The 23,282-nt window shown below is 32.0% G+C and overlaps 1 protein-coding gene across 1 annotated transcript in view; it reads right to left on the bottom strand.

Moving 5' to 3' along the window:
* Window positions 1–23,279, bottom strand: part of LOC141344119 (ceramide synthase 2-like) — a 26,617-nt gene extending 3,338 nt beyond the window's left edge. Inside the window, exons 1-9 of the mRNA XM_073848872.1 lie at window positions 22,871–23,279; window positions 18,792–18,976; window positions 12,953–13,070; window positions 7,965–8,083; window positions 7,608–7,665; window positions 5,281–5,331; window positions 3,224–3,316; window positions 1,758–1,886; window positions 1–86 (exon numbers count right to left, since the gene is read on the bottom strand). Of these exons, the coding sequence (XP_073704973.1) occupies window positions 1–86; window positions 1,758–1,886; window positions 3,224–3,316; window positions 5,281–5,331; window positions 7,608–7,665; window positions 7,965–8,083; window positions 12,953–13,070; window positions 18,792–18,961 (824 nt within the window). The 5' untranslated portion in view covers window positions 18,962–18,976; window positions 22,871–23,279. The remainder of the gene's footprint in view (window positions 87–1,757; window positions 1,887–3,223; window positions 3,317–5,280; window positions 5,332–7,607; window positions 7,666–7,964; window positions 8,084–12,952; window positions 13,071–18,791; window positions 18,977–22,870) is intronic.
* Between the last annotated feature and the right edge of the window lie 3 nt (window positions 23,280–23,282).

The raw sequence follows: 23,282 nt of genomic DNA, 5'->3' as shown, positions 1-23,282 counted from the left end.
CGTGTAACCAGGAATACAGCAGCAAAAATCACAAACAATGAATCGCAGGTTTTCTTCCAGCCAGCATAATTGAACATCTTGGCAGACTGAGCAAAAATCAGACAGATTCTAGTTGAGCTACTGGAAATTACTAGAGATTTTAAGCACTGAAACTTAAAAACTTGAACTGAAAGGATGAAAAAATGTTTTCTTGGCAACTAAATGAAATAAAGTTACAACAAAATTCTAATTAATTAATAATCTAAATAATATGTACATTATTTTTATTTTATTAATTTAATGTTTTGCTTTCTCTCTCTCTGCTAAAAATCGAAATACTCCAAAAAAAAACTAACAATTTGTACATTTAAAAACAAGAACATAAATAATACTAAATACACACACAAAAACCAGAACACTGCTTAAAAATTGTTAAATTAAACTGATAATTAAATAATTAAATATATATATATATATATATATATATATATATATATATATATATATATATATATATATATATATACACACATATACACACAGTTTAATCTAAAATTTTGTTTTTGTAGTGTTAGCAATTTTTGTTTTCTTTTAAGTCTTTTTAATACATTTTTAATTAAACTGATAATAAACAAATAAATAAATGCATACACATAAATATAAAACCACCTGAAATAAATAATTTAAAGTTGAAAAATGTCTACATTTTAAGCACTGAAACTTACAAAAAACTTACAAAAACTTAAAAAAAAAAAAAAAAAAAAAAAAAAATATATATATATATATATATATATATATATATATATATATATATAAAACACAAGAACAGAACAAAAATAATACTACATACTCAACAAAACCCTAAAAATGATAATAAACATAAAAAATACAAATAAAAAAAGTGAAATAAAATACTGAATAAATTAAATTAAAAGCTAAATACATACATACAAATAAATAAAATAATAAAATACATATTAAATTACATTAAATAATTTAAAGTTGAAAACTTTCTACATTTTAAGCATTGAAATGTAATAACTTTTAGATTTAAAACTAAAGGATAAATGGCAACTAACAGAAATAAATAAAGTTTAAATACTAAAATCACTAAAACTGAAAAAAAGGTAAAGCTAAACATATATATACACAAGAAAAAATTAGGGGGCCCAAACCTTGAAAAACATAATAAATAAATAAATAAATAAACAAACAAACAAAATAATAAAAATAATCCTGACAAGAACAATAAGGCCCTGCACCCCTAGTGGCTAAGGCCCTAAAAAACTAAATTAAAAACAAAAAAACAAGATAAAAAATAAATAAATGAATAAATAAATAAATCAACATTGCTAAAACTAAAATTTAATTTAAACTGAAAGTATACAAATAAAAAAATAACAAAAATAAAATACTGAAAGCTATATATATATATAAATAAATTAAATTAACAAATTATAACAAATAAAATTAAAAAACACACTTCAAATTATTAAAACTTAAAGTAAATTACACTGAAAATATACAAATAAAACTAAAACTAACTTAAAAATTTTAAGTTGTAAGCTTTAATCACTGAAACCACATAAAAGTCACAAAGTGTCATAAAACCAAAACAAAGCTTAAAGTTGACTGTGAATGGTGACCAGGAACAGGTGTAACTTAAACAGGAAATGTGAGTGAAATCATGGGATGGTGAAGTGTTTGGGGATTTTTCTGGGAGTGTTAGACTCATTGTTTTTGTGCATGAATGCGTGACTCCGCCGTTGAGATCTTACCTCCAGCAGGAAGTCTGAGGAGTCGTGGACGAGCATCACCAGGGTCCCGATACGAATGTAGTTGGAGCAGTACGAGAAACCCAGCAAGAAGATAGTGGCGAAGTGATGGATGATCTGTTCCTTGAAATCCTGAAACAGAATTAACACAAAAAGACGAAAGACTGTCATTATAGTGGGCGGCACTGACAGGAAATCAAACCTCAAACAACCAAACGACAATTTATCTAGACAATAGATTATGCGATGCTGACACACTCCAGGAAGAAAACCACACACAAAATCTCTTCAGGTGAATGGGTGCCGTTTGGGTAATATTATGGATTATGGACTGAAAAACATCTTAATGATGGATTTGTTTTTTTTTTTACAAAAACACAGCTTTTCGCTTCTTATGATGTTAATTGGTGGACTGGAGTGGATTACTTGTGGATTATTGGGATGTTTTTATCCGCTGTTTGGACTCTCATTCTGACGAAAAGCACAAAATGACTAGAACTTAAATTTAATTTAAACAAATAAAATACATTAAAGTAAAACTAACTGAAAGAATCAATTGAAATTGAAATTCTAAAATTGAAAAATTAAAACTAAAATGAATTTCAATTGAAGATAAAGTAAAAAATATTTTTAAAAAGCATAAATTTAATTTAAAAAAAATTTAATTTAAACTAATACAATAGACTAATAAAGGTAAAACTAACTGAAAGAAACCATTTAAGTTATACAAAATAATAAAAATAACTTAAATAAATAATAATATAATACAAATAAATTACAGCTAAAGAGAAATATATATATTTATATATTATATTATATATATATATATACTCCAGAGGATCCATTGGTGAGCAAGTGATAAATGCTAAATGCTAAAATATATCAAAATAATGTTAAATATTAAATTATGGAAGCCCATTTCCTCCACTGAATAAAAAATGTAAAAAGGTATGACCTCACAGTTGTGAGTTAAAAAGTCAGAATTGAGAGATACAAACAATACAACGTGACTTTTTATCTCCCAATTCTGACTATTTTCTCACAATTGTGAGATATAAATTCACAATTGCGAGTTAAAAGGTCAGAATTGCTAGATATAAAGTCAGGATTGTGAGAAATAAACTCGCAATTGCAAGTTTTAAAGTCCATTTCTGAGGAGAAAAAAAACTCAGAATTGTGAGATAACAAGTCGCAATAACTTTTTTTTTTATTATTCAGAGGAGGAAACAGCTTCTACATTAAACTGAAGATTTATGTTAACATATTTGAACATATATCTAACCTTATATTCATAACCGGCAGGTGAGCGGCTAGCAAAGTAAATAATTGAGCAGCTCTAAAAGGACGTTTGTTTCAAAAGAGAAACTCTGACCCGGTAACACACAAAGGGTTTATGTAACACAAGTTCATCAGGAAACATTCAGAGAGCAAATAACTCCACTGTGGGATACTATTGTGTGCAATCTTACTTTTCTTTTGACGTCCACAGACACACAGAGCAGCAGAGACCAGTAGAAGCCCAGCTCAAGCATGTAGTACCAGTAATGAACGTCCTGAACCGGCTAGAGAAACACAAACACAGGACCTGAATGAAAACAGGGCCCACAGCAAAGAATATGGACATTTTTCACTTAAAAGCAGGGTTATTTCAGTTAACTAAAACTAAAACTGTAAAAAAAATCTTGCTTGAAATAAAATAAACAGAAAAAAATAATAATAAAAAAATATATTTAAAATATATATATATATTTTATTTTAGTAATCATTCCGTAATCATTTAAATCATTTAATTTCATTCAAGTTACCAAAGATTTCCTAATTTAATTTAGTTTAACTTGATGTACTAAAAATACTAAAACTAAAACTGAAAAAAGATAAAAAAAGTACATAGACATACATTGCCTGTCAAAAGTTTTTGAACAGTAAGAAGTCTCTTCTGCTCACCAAGCCTGCATTTATTTGATCCAAAGTACAGCAAAAACAGAAAAATTTTGAAATCTTTTAATTTTTTAAAATAATTGTTTTCTATTTGAATATATTTTAAAATGTAATTTATTCCTGAGATCAAAGCTGCATTTTCAGCAACATTCCTCCAGTCTTCAGTGTCACATGATCCTTCAGAAATCATTCTAATGTTCTGATTTGCTGTTCATTTATCCTTTATTATTATTATCAATATTTAAATATTCTATATTATATTTATATATAAATATTCTTTGATGAATAAAAAGATGCAAATATCAGCATTTATCTGAAATAAAATGCTTTTGTAACTTTACTCAATACAATTCAAAAGCTAATTTTTAGGGGGGAAAGAAATTATAGAAATTAATAGTTTTATTTTTGCAAGGATGCTTTAAATTGATCAAAAGTGATGATAAAGACATTTATAATGTTACAAAAGATTTCTATTTCAGATAAATGCCATTTTTCTGAACCTTTTATTCATCACAGAAACCTGAAAAAATCTACTCGGCTTTTTCAGCATAATAATAATAATAATAATAAAAATTTAGAGCAGCAAATCAGCATATTAGAATGATTTCTGAAGGATCATGTGACACTGAAGACTGGAGTAATAATGCTGAAAATTCAGCTTTGAAATCAAAGGAATAAATTACATTTTAAAATATATTTGAATAGAAAACAATTATTTTAAATAGTAAAAATGTTAAAAACAATTGTACTGTTTTTGCTGTACTTTGGTTAATGCAGTCTTTGTGAGCAGAAGAGACTTCTTTAGAAAACATTTTAAAAATCTTACTGTTCAAAAACTTGGGGGAAAAAAATGGAAAATAAAAATAAATTTAACTTCATTAACACCAATTTCAAGAATTTAAGGAGGGGCTTAAATTCAACAAATTCAACTTTTGACTGCTGATGTATATATGTTTTCAGCATCCATATGAAGAAATGTTGTAATTTTTCTTAATATTACAAGTAGATTGTTATAATAATACAATAATAATATGGCTTATATAGGCTCATATTTATCACTGTCATAGTATGAAACCTAACCTACAATGTGAGATATATTTCCGACAGAAAGTGTATTTGAAAGTCTCTTCTGCTCACCAAGAATGCATTTATTTGATTAAAAATGCAGGAAAATCTGTAAAATTGTGAAATATTATTACAATTTGAAATAGCTGTTTTCTATTTGAATATATTTTAAATTGTAATTTATTTCTGTGATCAAAGCTGAATTGTCAGCATCATTACTCCAGTCTTCAGTGTCACCTTCATCCTTCAGAAATCATTTTAATGCCGATTTCCTGCTCAAGAAACATTTCTGATTATTATCAGTGTTGAAAACGGTTGTGCTGCCCAATATGTTTGTGGAAACTGATACATTTTCTTTTTCAGTATTCTTTGATTAATAAAATTTAAATTTTTATTTGAAACATAAATCTTTTGTAACACTATAAATGTCTTTCCTGTTACTTAACTTAATGCATCCTTGCTGAAGAAAGGTATTAAAATAATTAAATATTCCATGTGCACGTGGGTGAAATGTGACACTCACCTGTTGAGGAAATCCTCTCCAGCACTCTCTCTGATCCCAGAGCCACGGTGTCTATAAGGAAAGACAAAAACTGCGGTCACTTTCAAACAACCGCCATTAAAATGACTACTTCCTTTAACCACCTGACAACAAAAGAGCCAGTCAGACAGTGAAAGCCACACTGAGTCCCGAGGGTCTGTGCTGTGTTTCAGAAAACATTAGAACCGTGTGCGTTCCCAACAACAAAGCTCAAGCTAATTATTCGAATACTCTAAACATTTAAGGCTTCTGACTAAACCACAGTTGCAGTTACAGTTGAGGTCAAAAGTTTACATACACCTTACAGAATCGGCAAAATGTTAATTATTTGACCAAAATAAGAGGGACCATACAAAATGCAAATGTTCATTTTTATTTTAGTACCGACCTGGATAAGATATTTCACGTAAAAGACGATTACATATAGTCCACAGGAGAAAATAAAAGCCTGAAATTATCAAAATGACTCCGTTCAAAAGTTTACCTACACTTGATTCTTAATACTGTGTTGTTACCTGAATGATCCACAGCTGTTTTTTTGTTTAGTGATAGTTGTTCATGAGTCCCTTGTTTGTCCTGAACAGTTAAACTGCCTGCTGCTCTTCAGAAAAATCCTTCGTCCCACAAATTCTTTGGTTTTCAGCATTTTTGTGTATTTGAACCCTTTCCAACAATGACTGTATGATTTTGAGATCCATCTTTTCACACTGAGGACAACTGAGGGACTCATATGCAACTATAACAGAAGGTTCAAACACTCACTGATGCTTTAAAAGGAAAAACCATGCATTAAGAGCCGGGGGTGAAAACTTTTTGAATTTGAAGATCAGGGTAAATTTAGCTTATTTTGTCTTTTTGGGAACATGAAAGTATCGTCTGTAGCCTCTGAAGGGCAGTACTAAATGAAAAAAGCATGATATTTAGGCAAAATAAGAAAAATGTACACATCTCCATTCTGTTCAGAAGTTTTCACCCCCCGGCTCTTAATGCATGGTTTTTTCTTCTGGAGCATCTGAGAGCATTTGAACCTTCTGTAATAGTTGCATATGAGTCCCTCAGTTGTCCTCAGTGTGAAAAGATGGATCTCAAAATCATACAGTCATTGTTCATGAGGCCCTTGTTTGTAATGAACAGTTAAACTTTGGTTTTCCAGCATTTTTGTGTATTTGAACCCTTTCCAACAATGACTGTATGATTTTGAGATTCATCTTTTCACACTTAAGACAAATAAGGGAGTCATATGCAACTATTACAGATTAAACACAGCTCAAACACTCACTGATGCTCCAGAAGGAAAAACCATGCATTAAGAGCCGGGGGGTGAAAACTTTTGAACAGAATGGAGATGTGTACATTTTACAAAAGTTCTTAATGCATGGTCCTTCTGGAGCATCAGTGAGTGTTTGAACCTTCTGTAATAGTTGCATATGAGTCCCTCAGTTGTCCTCAGTGTGAAAAGATGGATCTCAAAATCATAAAGTCATTGTTGGAAAGGGTTGAAATGCACAAAAATGCTGGAAAATCAAAGATTTTGTGGGACCTAAAGGACTTTTTGTAAAGAACAGCAGGCAGTTTAGCTGTGACTCATGAACAACTATCACTAAATTCAGGTAAGAACACAGTATTAAGAATTATTTTCTCTTGTGGACTAAATGTAAACATCTTTTATGTGAAATATCTTCACTGCAAAAAATGCTTTTCTAGCTTAGACTTTTTGTCTTGTTTCCAGCCAAAATATCTAAAAATTCTTAAATCGAGAAAATTTTTCTAGATGAGTAAAAATTATTGTCTAGTTTTCAGAAAAAAAGGTCAAAATTAAATGCATTTTTTCTTGAAACAAGCAAAATAATCTGCCAATGGGGTAAGAAAAATAATCTTGTTTTCTGTTTGAAATAAGATTTTTTTTCTTACCCCATTGGCAGATTATTTTGCTTGTTCTAAGCAAAAACTCACTTAATTTTGACTAGTTTTTTCTGAAAACAAGAAAATAATTTTTACTTGTCTAGAAAATCCTTCTTGATTTAAGAATTTTTAGATATTTTGGCTGGAAACAAGACAAAAAAATCTAAGCTAGAAAAGCATTTTTTGCAGTGTTATTCAGGTTGGTACTAAATAAAAAATAACATGCATTTTCTTTGATCCTTCTTATTTTGCTTAAAATAGTAACATTTTGCAGATTCTGCAAGGTGTACGTAAACTTTTGACCTCAACTGTAACTAGGGGACACTAATTAGGAGACGACTCAAAAGACACCGACCCAAAGGCACACTCGGGTTCACGAGGGAATAAAGCTTCAAATGTTCGCTTACGTTAATTAAAGATGCGAATCCCGCGGTGAAAGAAACCAGGTAGAATACAAATCTCCAGCTAGGAAAACAAAACATTTGGAGTTACTATGGAAAAGAACAGATTTATTACACAAACTTCTGCTGATTTGCAAAATTTGATGAGGCTAAGTTTTAAAATATCAGTAGAAACTTTCCATCAAATGCTTGTCGAAAGCAAAAATGTGACTAAATGCATATTGTGTGTGAAAGTGCGATGTGCTCCAGCAAAACAGGCACTGTTTTTAAACTCAGCAGGAAACGAATATTGTATTTGGTTTATCAGATATGATGCACGTGATTAGTGATATTATCAAAAGCAAATACCTGAGATGAACTTACCTGGCCTCGCAAAACTTCTTAGTGTTGCTGGGTCTGTCCTGATTCCTGCGGTTACGAAACCAGGTCTCAACTTGTCTATAAGTCAGGTTGCACTGGTTAACCAAACTGGTGATCTCACTCTAGATGGAATAATAATACAGTGACATGAGGGATTATTTGACAATCAACAAAAAATATTCCCAGTTATACACAATAGGTGTATTAACGGCATCTGTGACAGCGATTGCCACACATTATAACTCGTGCCTGATGTTAAGGAAATAAACAGTCACTTTTTTACTAGTTTCTTTACTATTTTGTTACATTTTTATCCAATGTTTAGCTTTATTGCAATCAATGCAAATGATTTGTAATCATTTTAGTTAATACTAAAAACTACTAAGTAAATAAATATTTTTATTTTTTTATTTAAAAATTAATACATACATTAGTTATAAATAAATTAATATAAATCTAATTTATCTAATTTGTTTTATATATTTTATTGTTGGTTTAATTAATTTTTATTTCAGTTTTCATTTAATTTTAGTTAGTTTAATAGCAATACTAGTTTAATAGTTAACAATAACGACACTGCACCAAAAAACTGCTAAATGAATTAATACATCTGTTAATTATTAATTAATATAAATCTAAAACAATATAAAATAAATTATTAATTAAATTTTATTATTGAATTCATTATCATTATAATTTCTTTAATTGAAGTATTATTAGTTTTGAGCTTTATTGCAACTCAAAACTACACCTAAAATGAATACAATTATTTTATATATAATAAATAATAAAATTTATGTTTTAAATTTAGGTGTGGTTTTGAGTTGCATAAAAGTCTTATTTTTTGTCTTAAGTGGCTGGTTTGTTCATATATATTTTGTATAGATTAAAGTTATGCATAAAAAAGGTAAAATAAGCTTTCAGATATTTGTATTTTAGGTAGTTTTAGCAAGTTTGTACTCTACTTTTGTAATTGTTTATTATTTTGTATATTTTATTGTTGCTTTAATAAATTTTTATTTCAGTTTTTATTTTAATTTTAGTTAGTTTTAGTAATTTGTTATGTTTTTGTCATTTGTTTTATTTCAGTTTTAGTTTTAGTAATTATATTACTTCAAAACAACATTTCTAATTTTGTTAAGTTTTTAATCTAATGTTTAGCTTTATTGCTATCATGATTTTTAATCATTTTAGTTAATAGTTAACAATAACGACACTGCACCAAAAAACTACTAAATGAATTAATATATCTATTAATTATTAATTACTTAATATAAATATAAAACAATATAAATACATTATTAATTAAATTTTATTATTAGATGTAGTAGTATTATTATTTTAATTAAAGTATTATTATTATATATTATATAATAAAAAAATATATTTAAATTAATTTGTATACCAAACATATGAAATTATTGTATTAATTTAGGTGTAGTTTTGAGTGGCATAAAAGTCTAAAAACTTTTTGTCTTAAGTTACTGGTTTGTTTTTATATATTTTGAATAGATTAAATGCAATAATAAAAGTGATGCAATAAAAAGGATCAAATCAAAAAGCCTACACTTTTATTCTGTTATTAATTTTAGTATATTAATTTTCATTTTAATTCTTTCGGTAGTTTTAGCAATTTTGTTATGTGCTTTTGTCATTTCTATTATTTTTTATAATTCAAAGTAGGTTTAATTGATTTTTCTTTCGGTTTTCATTTTAATTTTAGTTCGTTTTACTAATTTACATGCTTTTGTCATTTGTTTTTATTTATTTTGTAATTGTATTTGTACTTCAACTTATTTAATTTAGTTACCAAGGCAAGATTTTTTATTTTTTTTTGGCCATAATTAAAATAAAATGAAGGAATAAAATAAAAAGGTCCAATAAGTTTCTACTTGAGCCTACAATTACTTAATAATTAAAATAATTATTATGGATTACTTGCCTAATTACTTAAAAAAATATCTTGATGTGTGGGAATACCAGAAGGAATGTTATTAACTCCAGAAATAAACACAGACAGGGAACACAATGCATCCACGTCCAAAAGAAATGTCAACACTATCAGGTTTCTTTGTGTGGATTCCTCTTACTGTATGAAATATACATGTATATTTACTTTCCTTAGTGCCTTATTAAAACACAATAATATCCAAGCAATTAAATAATCAAATAAAACAATAGACAGACTTGTTCTGGGTCACCTGTGTGTCTGTTAAAATAAAAACGCATTTGCTCTCTTTCCGTTTTTGTGGTTAGACATCCACACACTCATTTGTAAAGCACTAAGGGTATTTTCCAGGAAAGTAGAATGCAAAACAACAACTGTTGGAGAATAATCTCTTGATGTATGTTTGCATAAATATATGAAGATTCATATGTGTGTTTAATGTGTGTATGTACAGGAGCAGGTGTGTGTTTGTGTGCAAGTGTTAGTTTACTTCAGGGACAAATATTTGTGGATGTGTTCAAAGGGAAGTGTTTCTTAAATATTAAAAATGTTTCTTAAACTAGACAATATTTTTGTTTTATTGAAATTATAAAAATCAAACACATCAGAAAAGAAATATATTCCTATTGCAACAATAAAATTGTACTGTAGAATATAAAATATCTGTCCTCAGATATCAAAATTCAAAGGCAAAAATGATTCGTAAATTAAATTGTTCAATACATTTAAAAGATGGGGCCAAAATAGTAGTTTTATTTTTATTTTTTTATTTTTGTCTTTATATATATATTTTTTTATCTTTCTCTGTAGCTTTAATTTATGATATGTGCTTTTTTATGTGCTTTTGTAATTTTTTATTATTTTGTATTTTTTACTGTTGCTTTAATTTATTGTTAATTCAGATTTCATTTTAATTTTAGTTAGTTTGTCATTTTGTTACATGCTTTTTTAATGTTTTATTATTTTTGTACATTTTTCTGTAGCTTTAATTTATTTGTTTTTCAGTTTTTCTTTTAATTTTAGTAAGTCTGTTATGTGCTTTTGTAATTCTTTATTATTTTGTTATATTTTACTGTAGCTTTAATTTATTTTTATTTTAGTTTTCTTTTTAGTTTTAGTTCCCTCTCAGTTGGCCAACAAATTGGGATATCGCTAGGAGATATCAATCCTCTTTGTGTGTAAACTAAACGAGCCAATGCATATTGGCATGCATGATTGCATCCAGCTGTCGCTGATCACAGCGTGAGCATAAATAGGCAGCCGGTGCAATGCATCTGACAGCTCTTTCGGCTCTGATCGGCAGTGCCTACACAGCTTGTGGGGCTGCTGGCTCCGCCCTACACGCTATGGCGTTGTTACAGGTTCATCAGGCCCAGGCACTGAAGGACCTGTACGAGGGTGGGCACTACCCAGAAGTTCTACGTGAACTTTGCATCGCGACGGACCTCGCGCTACGAGCGACATAGGTGACCGCGCGGTCTCTGGGTCGTGCAATGTCCACGATGGTGGTCCAGGAGCGCCATCTCTGGCTGTGTCTGGCCGACATGAGGGAAGCCGATAAGATCAGGTTTCTAAATGCCCCCGTGTCCCAGACCGGCCTCTTCGGCGAAGCGGTGGAAAACTTTGCCCAGCAGTTTTCTGCCGCACAGAAGCATACTGAGGCCATCAGTCACATCTTGCCCCGGCGTGCTCCTGCTGCTGCCTCCACCCGGCCGCCGGCGGCACCTCAGCCTGCTCGTGGCCGAGGGCGGCCCCCTGCTTCCGACCCCCGCTCCACAGCAGCCAGCGCAGCAGCCTTCACAGCTGCGCCGTGGAGCCGGTCGCAGTGTGCCTGCCCCGCCCGTCCAGGCTCCCACCAAGACCAGTGGGAAACGTAAGAACAAGGGTCAAGTGCTATAAAACGGACTACTCACGCACCAGCTGCCAGAACGCAGGTAAATGTCTTGCACACACTACACACAGACCCCGCTTCGGACCGGCACAGTGACGCCCGAGCAGGGTCCCTGCTACCTTCTCCAGAGTGTCCATACAGTTGACCCTGTCGAGTTCCTCCTTCCCCCGCTCCTGACGTGGCGGAGCGTCTAGGCGCCAGGCCCTCTCTCGATGAAACCTTCAGAATCGATAGAAGGCTCGGGATAATATGAGAGACCTAGGATGCCCATATATCTTCCACGGTAACCCGTTGAGGCCGTGTTTCCCCGGTAAACCATCTACCATCATCATGAGGGTTCAATCACCTCCAATCTTCCATATATCCTAGTAGGAGCCATATGAGTATTGCTCCGAACCTCCTACAGGATGGGTGGGGGCTCCGCACCTTCCCAGTGCTCCAGCCTCACTGAAGTGGGTAGTGCTATGTTATACAGTGACTGGTCTCTCCTGATCTGCTCTTGGCCTAAGCAAAAAAATTGGAGGGCAGGCAGCCTGCTCAGGACACTGGAGGGGGGCAGCAGCTGCGGCGCTTTGCTAGGGATCCCAATTCGTCGGCCTCCGACGTGACGTCGAGAGACCGACTGAGAGGGAACGTCTTGGTTACGTATGTAACCCTCGTTCCCTGAAGGAGGGAACGGAGACGTCACGTCCCGTCGCCTCAGCTGCTGTACCACCGCTGTGCGGCCGGCCCGGCTCCTCAGCGAAAACCTGTCTATGCATTGCACCGGCTGCCTATTTATGCTCACGCTGTGATCAGCGACAGCTGGATGCAATCATACATGCCAATGTGCATTGGCTCGTTTAGTTTACACACAAAGAGGATTGGTATCTCTAAGCGATATCCCAATTCGTGACGTCTCCGTTCCCTCCTTCAGGGAACAAGGGTTACATACGTAACCGAGATGTTAGTTTTAGTAATTTTGTTATGTGCTTTTGTCATTTTTATTATTTGATATATGTATATATTAATTTAGCTTTAATTTCTTTTTATTTCAGTTTTAGTAATTACTTTTTTTGTCTTTATTACTTCATCTTAAACTTAATTCAGTTAATTGCCAAGGCAACGTTTCTAATTTTCATTAAGTTTTTTTCATTAAGAGTTTGTACTAACCTGTGTCGGCTGTCTGCTGTTTTTAGTATAAAAGGCCTCCAAATTTGGGACAGGAGTGACTTTCAAGCGAATTTGATCTTTCACTCCTAAAACTCTGCTGAGAGGAAACGCCACAAGTCTGCATGAGAGAGAGAGACAGGAAATAAAGGATTTAGGACACATGATGCATTGTCACTAAATGAGGCCTTTATTCACATCCTCACAGAAAATAAGAGCATGCATTGCTCACAGGTTGCTCAAGAAAAGCTTGTATATTCAAATTAGGGATGCACCGTTGTATCGGCCGATTTATGATTATTTTGAAGCCATCGGCATATCAGAGATAGCATGAAAAGAGCCGATATCAATGGTTTATTAATTAAATGCACTGTTGAGTCAACTTTAAAAAATGTGTTACTCTGCTTCCTTAAAATTTTAAGTTCAGTCAACTCTATTAAGTTAAGTTGTACTAAGTGACAACTTAGATATTCGAGTTGACTAAACTAAAAAAATTGGTTTGTTAAATTTAAAAGCTGTGTTTGTTACCTGGCTGCCTTAAAATGTTAAGTTCAGTCAACTCAAATAAGTGAAATTGTACTAAGTGACATCTTAAATATTCAAGTTGACTGTTGCATGTCTGTTGCATAATCCAGTGTTTTTCTCTAAACAAAATAATTAAATACTTGGTAAAACAAAATAAAATCTCTACAAAATATCAAAATATAGTTTGTCAGACAGCATACGGCCTATGCAAATGTTAAGACGCATCCAACGGGTGAAATGTAAAAGTCAAGTCAAAGTCAAAGTCAACTTTATTGTCAATTCTGCCACATGTACAGGACATACAGAGAATTGAAATTGCATTACTCTCAGACCCATGGTGCATACAAGTAACATTAAATACAAACAGTAACATTAAATACAAACAGTAACATTGAATACGATGAGAGAAGAGAAGAGAAGAGATCCCCCATATGATTGTAAAGCGCTTTGGGTGTACGGAAATACACATGAAAGCGCTATACAAATGCATCATTCATTCATTCATTCAATACAAAGGTAGAATTTAAAAAATACAAATAAATACAAATAAACATGATATATAAAATGAAAAACACAATATACAAGTAAGGACACATGGTAGAGAGTGCAAACCATGTAAACAATATAGTGCAACAGAGCTTGTAAATGTGTAAAAGTGTCAGAGCAGTCTTGTAACAGTCTTATGAGCAGTGTGAGGTAGTTGGCAGACCAATGCTGCACAAAGTGACTGGTGCAGCTTAGTGTGTGTGTGTGTGTGTGTGTGTGTGTGTGTGTCAGAGTTCAGAAAGTTTGTGGGGCAGAAGAGGGGAGTGGGGGCAGAGTAGGGAGAGAGTTGAGCTTCCTGACAGCCTGATGGATGAAGCTGTCCTTCAGTCTGCTGGTCCTGGCCTGGAGACTCCGCAGTCTCCTCCCTGATGGCAGCAGGCTGAAGAAGCTTTGCATTGGGTGGGTGGGATCGGCTGCTATGCAGAGGGCTTTTTTGGTGAGACAAGTGTTGTAGATGTCTTGGAGGGAGGGGAGAGGGACACCAATGATCCTCTCAGCTGCTCTGACTATGCGCTGGAGAGTTTTTTGGCAGGACGCATTGCAGGCTCCAAACCACACAGTGATGCAACTCCACAGGATGCTCTCGATGGTTCCTCAGTAGAATTAGTACATGATGGGGGCTGGTGCTCTTGCTCTTCTTAGTTTGCGGAGGAAGTAGAGACGCTGCTGTGCTTTCTTGGCCAGTGCAGTGGTGTTGTTTGTCCAGGAGATCCTCAGTGATGTGCACACCCAGGAACTTGGTGCTGCTCACTCTCTCCACAGACGCACCGTTGATGGTCAGAGGAGCATGTTACTGCCAACCCGTACTGCTTGTGGTCTTCCTGTGAGGAAATCCAACAGCCAGTTACACAATGAGGTGTTGAGCCCCAGCTGGACCAGTTTTTGTGTGAGCTTAATTGGTTGACTTATTTTAATGGTAGCCACCTTTTTAGACTCCTGAATCCAGTGATACCAAACATGCCAGGTTTTACCTCATGGTTTGTGCAACGTTGCATTTTAGCACTTATAGAACAGCCAATATCTTAGAAACCATTACTCCGATCAACACGGAACCACCGTTGAAAAATTTGGAAACATAGCCAGCTACATGCTAATGCCCAATTGCCAAAATTTTGATAGCAAGTGGCAAAAAATGTGAACAAAGTCAGCCATCGGTCATTTTTTTTTCTACTTATATATAAAAATGTCTATAACTGCAAAACAAAATGAGATATTTACACCAAATTTGACACACATATGTATGGGCACACTCTAAGGAAACCCACAAAAATTGGTGGGATTGTGCCTCTTGGTGGCGCTATAATTGAACAAAACATGAAATTGCCATTGACTACAATTGAGTATTATGATAGAAAATGCTTCATTTTACGAATGCATTGGTGTACCATTATGAAACTTTGTATGTACCATCAAGACCATGACCTGAAAGTACTCAAAAAGTTTTGAGACAGTGCCACCTTGTTCTCAAATTCTGATTTCCGAACTGTAATAATGCAGAGGACCACAGAAAAAGAAACGTTTAAATACTGATTTTGCTTGGAGTGAACGATACATTTTTTTTTTTTAGTTTTTAAGCACTGCTTTATGCATTCGACCAATGTCGGTATTGGCTGTGTGGAAGCATTTAAAACATGTCAGAGAAAGATGCAAAAATCATTACAAGCACCAACAGCACCAGACTGTTTAGTATCACATCGCAGATCTTCCATGAGAAGAAAAAGGGCTGGTTGTTGCTGGTTACTGTATGAAGACTGAAATCGCCAAATGTCCTTAAACCATTAGTAAATTAACTACAGAATGTTATGTTGTCTAATACACGCACCAATTGTATTTATTCTGACAGCGCTGCATCAGCTCCTTAGCCAGGGTTCAAAGTCCAAAGCGTGAGGAAAATCTGCGTAATGAGAATCATTCATAAATCTGCTGCTGTCAGCAAAAACTAGTACTGAGGTCTTCTTGTGGGTTTCCGCCAAAATAAAAGTCAACATTTATAAATGTAAGTATTGTAATTTTACTGTTGTTCTGTAAAATAAAATTAAAAAGACAAAAATAATAACAATAACAATCATTCCAACAGCTCTATTAATGCATTTATTATAACATTCTCCTTTGCTCAGCAAGGCTGCATTTATTTGCACATTAAAAACACATGGCTGATTCAAGAAGTCTTAAAAATGGCCAAAGAATATTATTTTACTAACTTATTAATTTTAAGTTAAATTGCATTTGTTGGTAGGCTATAATGTCTACTATAATCTAAAAATGTTCAGTGTTAAGTAAATATTTTTAAATTGTTGTTTTGGAATTTTTTATTTTTTTTTTGAAAAGCAAGACAAAACTCTAAAAATCACATATTGGCTATTTAAATTATGCAATTAGAGGAAAAACACGAAAAACTGTGTTTGGTCCATTCGGCTTCGGCCAATAATTTTCATTTCGGTGCATCCCTATACTACCTATACAAACACTATTATTGTATTTGAATCAGTTTGCATTGGTTGGACTTTAATTAGACGTGGAAACATAATCCGGGATGAATGGAGCGTGAAAGGGGTCGCAGCATCAGCTCACATGACAGGCTCTTTGTGTTGCTATAGCGATCAGCTGCTGCAGCAACACACACACACACACACACACACACACACACACACACACACACACACACACACACACACATGCTTCTCTGTGTCTGCCTGCTGCTGTTTGTTGATACAGCGTCTCCCTCCCTAACTATAACACAGCAGCCTTCATCTGCTTTCTCAGGCCACACACACAAAGACACGTAAATTTACACCACAGCAGACGCCAAACGTGCAAAACTAAACAAAGAGACTGATTGCATGCGGAGATACAGCAGATTCAAGCATGCATTCTAAACATTCAAGAATGTATGCATGAGAGAGACTCATGGAATCAGTTAAACTAACAAACAACTTTCATTAGCAGTACGGAAAGATGACTGAACACTGAGAGACGTCACAGAATATCACATTCTTGCAATTTAAACATCTATAAATTATTTTACCAAAATGTTTATTTTTTTAAAGAAAGTGCCAAGGTTGGTCTGCTAACAAATTCTTTTATTTTATTATTTTGTGACCATTACAGATTCAATTATGTAATCAGTTAAGGACAAAAAAATAAAGAAAAACTTGTAATAATAATAATAGTAATAATTATAATTATAATATTAATCAAACAAATCAGTAAAGAAATATATTACTATTCCAAAATAAATAATAGATAATTGAATAAATAATTAACAAAAGCATCAATAAAAATATATTTGTATTCGAATAATAATATTGTACTTTAAAATATAAAAACTGTTTTTATTATTATTATTACTATTAATAATAAACTTTAAAATCAATAAAAAAACTCTTGCAAAAATAATACTGTACTGTAAAATACATTTATATTTAATAAAAAATAATAATTATTATTACTTTATTACTATTATTATTATTATTATTAAACAGATTTTTTTATCATGAAAATCAATATATCAATAAAATTATATTTGTATAGATATAATAATATTGTACTAAAATACAAAATGTATTATTATTATTATTAATAAAAAATTATTATTATTATAATACATTCATTATTACTATTAATTTTATTCTTATTACAAAACTTCAATTTTTTGGTTATTTAAATTATAAAAATTAAACATCAATAAAAATTTATTTGCGTTGGAATAATAATATTGTACTTTAAAATATTTGCAATAATATTATTTTACTGTAAAATAAACATTTATATTCAATAATAATAATAAAACATTTATTATTGCTATTAGTTTTATTATTACTATTATTGAACTGATTTTTTTATCAAATAGAAAAAATATTATTATTATTAATAATAATAATAATAATAATAATAATAATAATAATAATACATTTATTATTACTATTAGTTTGTATTTTAATAATAATATTGTATTTTAAAATATATAATTTCTATTTATTATTAATAAATGTATTACTATTATTATTATTCAAATAATTCAAGTAAACAAATCAATAAACATTACTCACAATAATAATACTGTACTGTAAAGTAAAAAAAAATTATTATTAATAATAATAATAATAACAATACATTTATTATTACTATTAGTTTTATTATTATTATTGTTATTGAACTTTTTTGCTATTCAAATTATAACAAATACATCAATAAAAATTATATTTGTATAAGAATAATAATATTGTACTAAAATATAAAAATGCATTTATTAATAATAATAATAATAATAATAATAATAAATGTATTATTACTATTAGTTTTTTTAATTATTATTTAACTTTTTTATTCAAATTATAAAAATTAAACACATTAATAAAAAAATTAATTTGTTTTAATTTTAAAATATAACAATATATTTAAAAAATAAAAAGTAATATTCAATAATAATGATGATAATAATACATTTATTATTACTATTAGTTTTATTATTATAATTTTTTTTTGCTAATCAAATTATGCAAAACATATAAAATGTATTTATTAACAATAATAGTTATTATTATTTAAATTAATTTTAATAATTATTATTATTATATTCATATTCAGGTTGGAAAATATGGAAATGCATAAAAATATGTCATATAATCACATCCCTGCTCAAGGAATGTCCAAAAAATGCAGTGATACTGTGGTGCTTTTTCTAATTGAACTCGTCTTGTGTTATTAAATCAGGTCAAAGCTGGTTAAATTACATTTAAAGCCCTGAGGACTTGATAAAGTCATCAGTCACCTCTCAAAAGCGTAACGAAGCATGATGAATCCCAGAGCAAGAGGCAGAGCCAGCAGAAGATCTCGCGGGAGAGGACGCCGAGAGCCCTCCATCTTCTCCATATCCGCCCAGCTGATCCCCGGAGGAAGCCAGTACTCCTGCTTCCACAGCCACTGACTGATCTGCTCCATCCTCCAGAGGGGGAACTGAGGGAAAAAACACATTACAAGAGAACTGGATAAAAAAGTTTGTCAAGACAAACTTTAAGTTGGCTTGAGAAAGCCGGACCAAATAGTTTAAAATGTTTTAAAGTTTTAATTAAGTTTGACTGCTTTCAGTCTGAAATAGTTTGAAGTTAAAAGCCAGTTATTAGCATTACTAGCATGTTGTTAGCATGATTAGCATGTTACTAGCATGTTGTTATCAGGTTTCTAGCATGATTAGCATGTTACTAGCATGTTGCTACCATAGTAAGTTACTAACATGTTGCTAGCCTGATTAGCATGTTACTATCCTTTTGGTAGCATTATTTTAACATAATTAACATGTTACTAGCATGTTAACATGACTCTAACATGATTAGCAATTTATTAGCATGTTATTAGCATGTTGTTATCAGGTTTCTAGCATGATTAGCATGTTACTAGCCTTTTGGTAGCGTTATTTTAACATAATTAGCATGTTACTAGCATGTTAGCATGACTCTAGCATGATTAGCAATTTATTAGCATGTTACTAGCATGTTGTTATCAGGTTTCTAGCATGATTAGCATGTTACTAGCCTTTTGGTAGCGTTATTTTAACATAATTCGCATGTTACTAGCATGTTAACATGACTCTAACATGATTAGCAATTTGATAGCATGTTACTAGCATGCTGTTATCAGATTTCTAGCACGATTAGCATGTTACTAGCATGTTGCTACCATAGTAAGTTACTAACATGTTGCTAGTATGATTAGCATGTTACTAGCCTTTTGGTAGTGTTATTTTAACATAATTAGCATGTTACTAGCATGTTAACATGACTCTAACATGATTTGCAATTTGATAGCATGTTACTAGCATGCTGTTATCAGATTTCTAGCATGATTAGCATGTTGCTAGCCTTTTGGTAGCATTATTTTAACATAATTAGCATGTTACTAGCATGTTAACATGACTCTAACATGATTCGCAATTTGATAGCATGTTACTAGCATGCTGTTATCAGATTTCTAGCACGATAAGCATGTTACTAGCATGTTGCTACCATAGTAAGTTACTAACATGTTGCTAGTATGATTAGCATGTTACTAGCCTTTTGGTAGTGTTATTTTAACATAATTAGCATGTTACTAGCATGTTAACATGACTCTAACATGATTAGCAATTTGATAGCATGTTACTAGCATGCTGTTATCAGATTTCTAGCACGATTAGCATGTTGCTAGCCTTTTGGTAGCATTATTTTAACATAATTAGCATGTTACTAGCATGTTAACATGACTCTAACATGATTCGCAATTTGATAGCATGTTACTAGCATGCTGTTATCAGATTTCTAGCACGATAAGCATGTTACTAGCATGTTGCTACCATAGTAAGTTACTAACATGTTGCTAGTATGATTAGCATGTTACTAGCCTTTTGGTAGTGTTATTTTAACATAATTAGCATGTTACTAGCATGTTAACATGACTCTAACATGATTTGCAATTTGATAGCATGTTACTAGCATGCTGTTATCAGATTTCTAGCACGATAAGCATGTTACTAGCATGTTGCTACCATAGTAAGTTACTAACATGTTGCTAGTATGATTAGCATGTTACTAGCCTTTTGGTAGTGTTATTTTAACATAATTAGCATGTTACTAGCATGTTAACATGACTCTAACATGATTTGCAATTTGATAGCATGTTACTAGCATGCTGTTATCAGATTTCTAGCACGATAAGCATGTTACTAGCATGTTGCTACCATAGTAAGTTACTAACATGTTGCTAGTATGATTAGCATGTTACTAGCCTTTTGGTAGCGTTATTTTAACATAATTAGCATGTTACTAGCATGTTAACATGACTCTAACATGATTAGCAATTTGATAGCATGTTACTAGCATGCTGTTATCAGATTTCTAGCACGATTAGCATGTTACTAGCATGTTGCTACCATAGTAAGTTACTAACATGTTGCTAGTATGATTAGCATGTTACTAGCCTTTTGGTAGCATTATTTTAACATAATTAGCATGTTACTAGCATGTTAACATGACTCTAACATGATTATCAATTTGATAGCATGTTACTAGCATGCTGTTATCAGATTTCTAGCACGATTAGCATGTTACTAGCATGTTGCTACCATAGTAAGTTACTAACATGTTGCTAGCATGATTAGCATGTTAGTAGCTTTTTGGTAGCGTTATTTTAACATAATTAGCATGTTACTAGCATGTTAACATGACTCTAACATGATTAGCAATTTGATAGCATGTTACTAGCATGCTGTTATCAGATTTCTAGCACGATTAGCATGTTACTAGCATGTTGCTACCATAGTAAGTTACTAACATGTTGCTAGCATGATTAGCATGTTAGTAGCCTTTTGGTAGCATTATTTTAACATAATTAGCATGTTACTAGCATGTTAACATGACTCTAACATGATTAGCAATTTATTAGCATGTTACTAGCATGTTGTTATCAGGTTTCTAGCATGATTAGCATGTTACTAGCATGTTGCTACCATAGTAAGTTACTAACATGTTGCTAGCATGATTAGCATGTTACTAGCATGTTAGCATGACTCTAGCATGATTAGCAATTTATTAGCATGTTACAAGCATGTTGTTATCAGGTTTCTAGCATGATTAGCAAGTTACTAGCATGTTGCTTCCATGATTAGCATGTTTCTAACATGTTGTTAGCATGATTAGCAAGTTACTAGCATGTTGCTTCCATGATTAGCATGTTACTAACATGTTGTTAGCATGATTAGCATGTTACTAGCATGTTGTTACTAGTATGTTGTTACTAGTATGCTGTTAGCATGATTAGTCAGTTACTAGCATGTTGCTAGCATGATTAGCTTTTCACTAGCATATTACTAGCATGGTTACCAAGTTATTAACATGTTAGGAAGTTAGGAATGATTAGCATATTACTAGCATGTTGTTACTAGTATGCTGTTAGCATGATTAGTCAGTTATTAGCATGTTGCTAGCATGATTAGCTTTTCACTAGCATATTACTAGCATGGCTACCAAGTTATTAACATGTTAGGAAGTTAGGAATGATTAGCATATTACTAGCATGTTGTTACTAGTATGCTGTTAGCATGATTAGCTTGTCACTAGCATATTACTAGCATGGTTACCAAGTTATTAACATGTTAGGAAGTTTCTAACGTGATTAGCATGTGTCTAGCATGTTATTTGCATATTGTTAGCATTATTTGCAAGTTACTAGCATGTTGCTAACACAATTTTATAAAAAAAAAAAAAAAGATTTTTAATTATCTGGAGAATATTTACTGTTTTAATGAGATAAACAATTTCTTAAATATTTTATTCCACAAAGATTTTTTTTCTTTTACATTTTTTTGGAAAAAGAACAATTCATGATAACTGAAATTAACTAATATTAAATTAGCAAAATAATGGTAAACCTATTTCATTAATATTTTTAAGTGCACAAATAAATTTTGACAGCCATAAATTACATTTTGTAAAATATTAATAATAATAAATATTATTAATAATAATATTATTATATTATTTAAAAAAAGAAATAAATCATAATAATAATAAAAAAAATTAGTCCCCAATATTTGACCCTATTTTGACCCCCTGTGGGTGTCAAATGTATCTGATGTACCCTGAGGGAAGTCATCATGTCCATCAGATAAATCTTTGCACATGTAATGTCAGTTATCTTTGTCGTTTGACTCTTTAGTAAATGTTTTTGACGACACACCTGCCTAAAACTCACCTGACCGACAGATAACTGCTGATATCTGCTTAAACAACGAGACCTTCTCGTTTTACGAGGAATAAACAATCTTCAGCAGGTTGACGGTCACGAGACACATTCATAATACAGGGAAATGTCCGATACCTGCTTATGTCCTGTGCTGGGTTTCCTGGCGGATGAAGATGATGAAGATGATGGTGTGTGATGATGTATGTGCGCAGCTCTGATCAGCGGATTTTACGCAAATTAATTTCCATGAAGATTTGCATAAAGAATCCTGCTCATAAAACAATCGCCGTCCAAAAGCAGTGCAAAAATATATAAAAACGACATTAAAAAATACTGAAATAATCGACAAACGACATTCTCTGTAGCCTGCCCTTGATGGCGTTGCGCTAAATTATTTAAAAATAAATATCCAATTTAAAACCCCGAAGCAACCGATTCCTTCCGCTTCGGAAATCCACACCTGGATAAATGTGAAGAATAAATGCTGAGATTCTTGATATCTGTCTGATAAAAGTGAGACCGTCTGCTCTTAACGAGAGACTGGTGT

The sequence above is a fragment of the Garra rufa genome, chromosome 10 (assembly GCF_049309525.1).
Source record: "Garra rufa chromosome 10, GarRuf1.0, whole genome shotgun sequence".
Taxonomy (NCBI): domain Eukaryota; kingdom Metazoa; phylum Chordata; class Actinopteri; order Cypriniformes; family Cyprinidae; genus Garra; species Garra rufa.
This window is presented reverse-complemented; position numbering and strand designations above follow the sequence as displayed.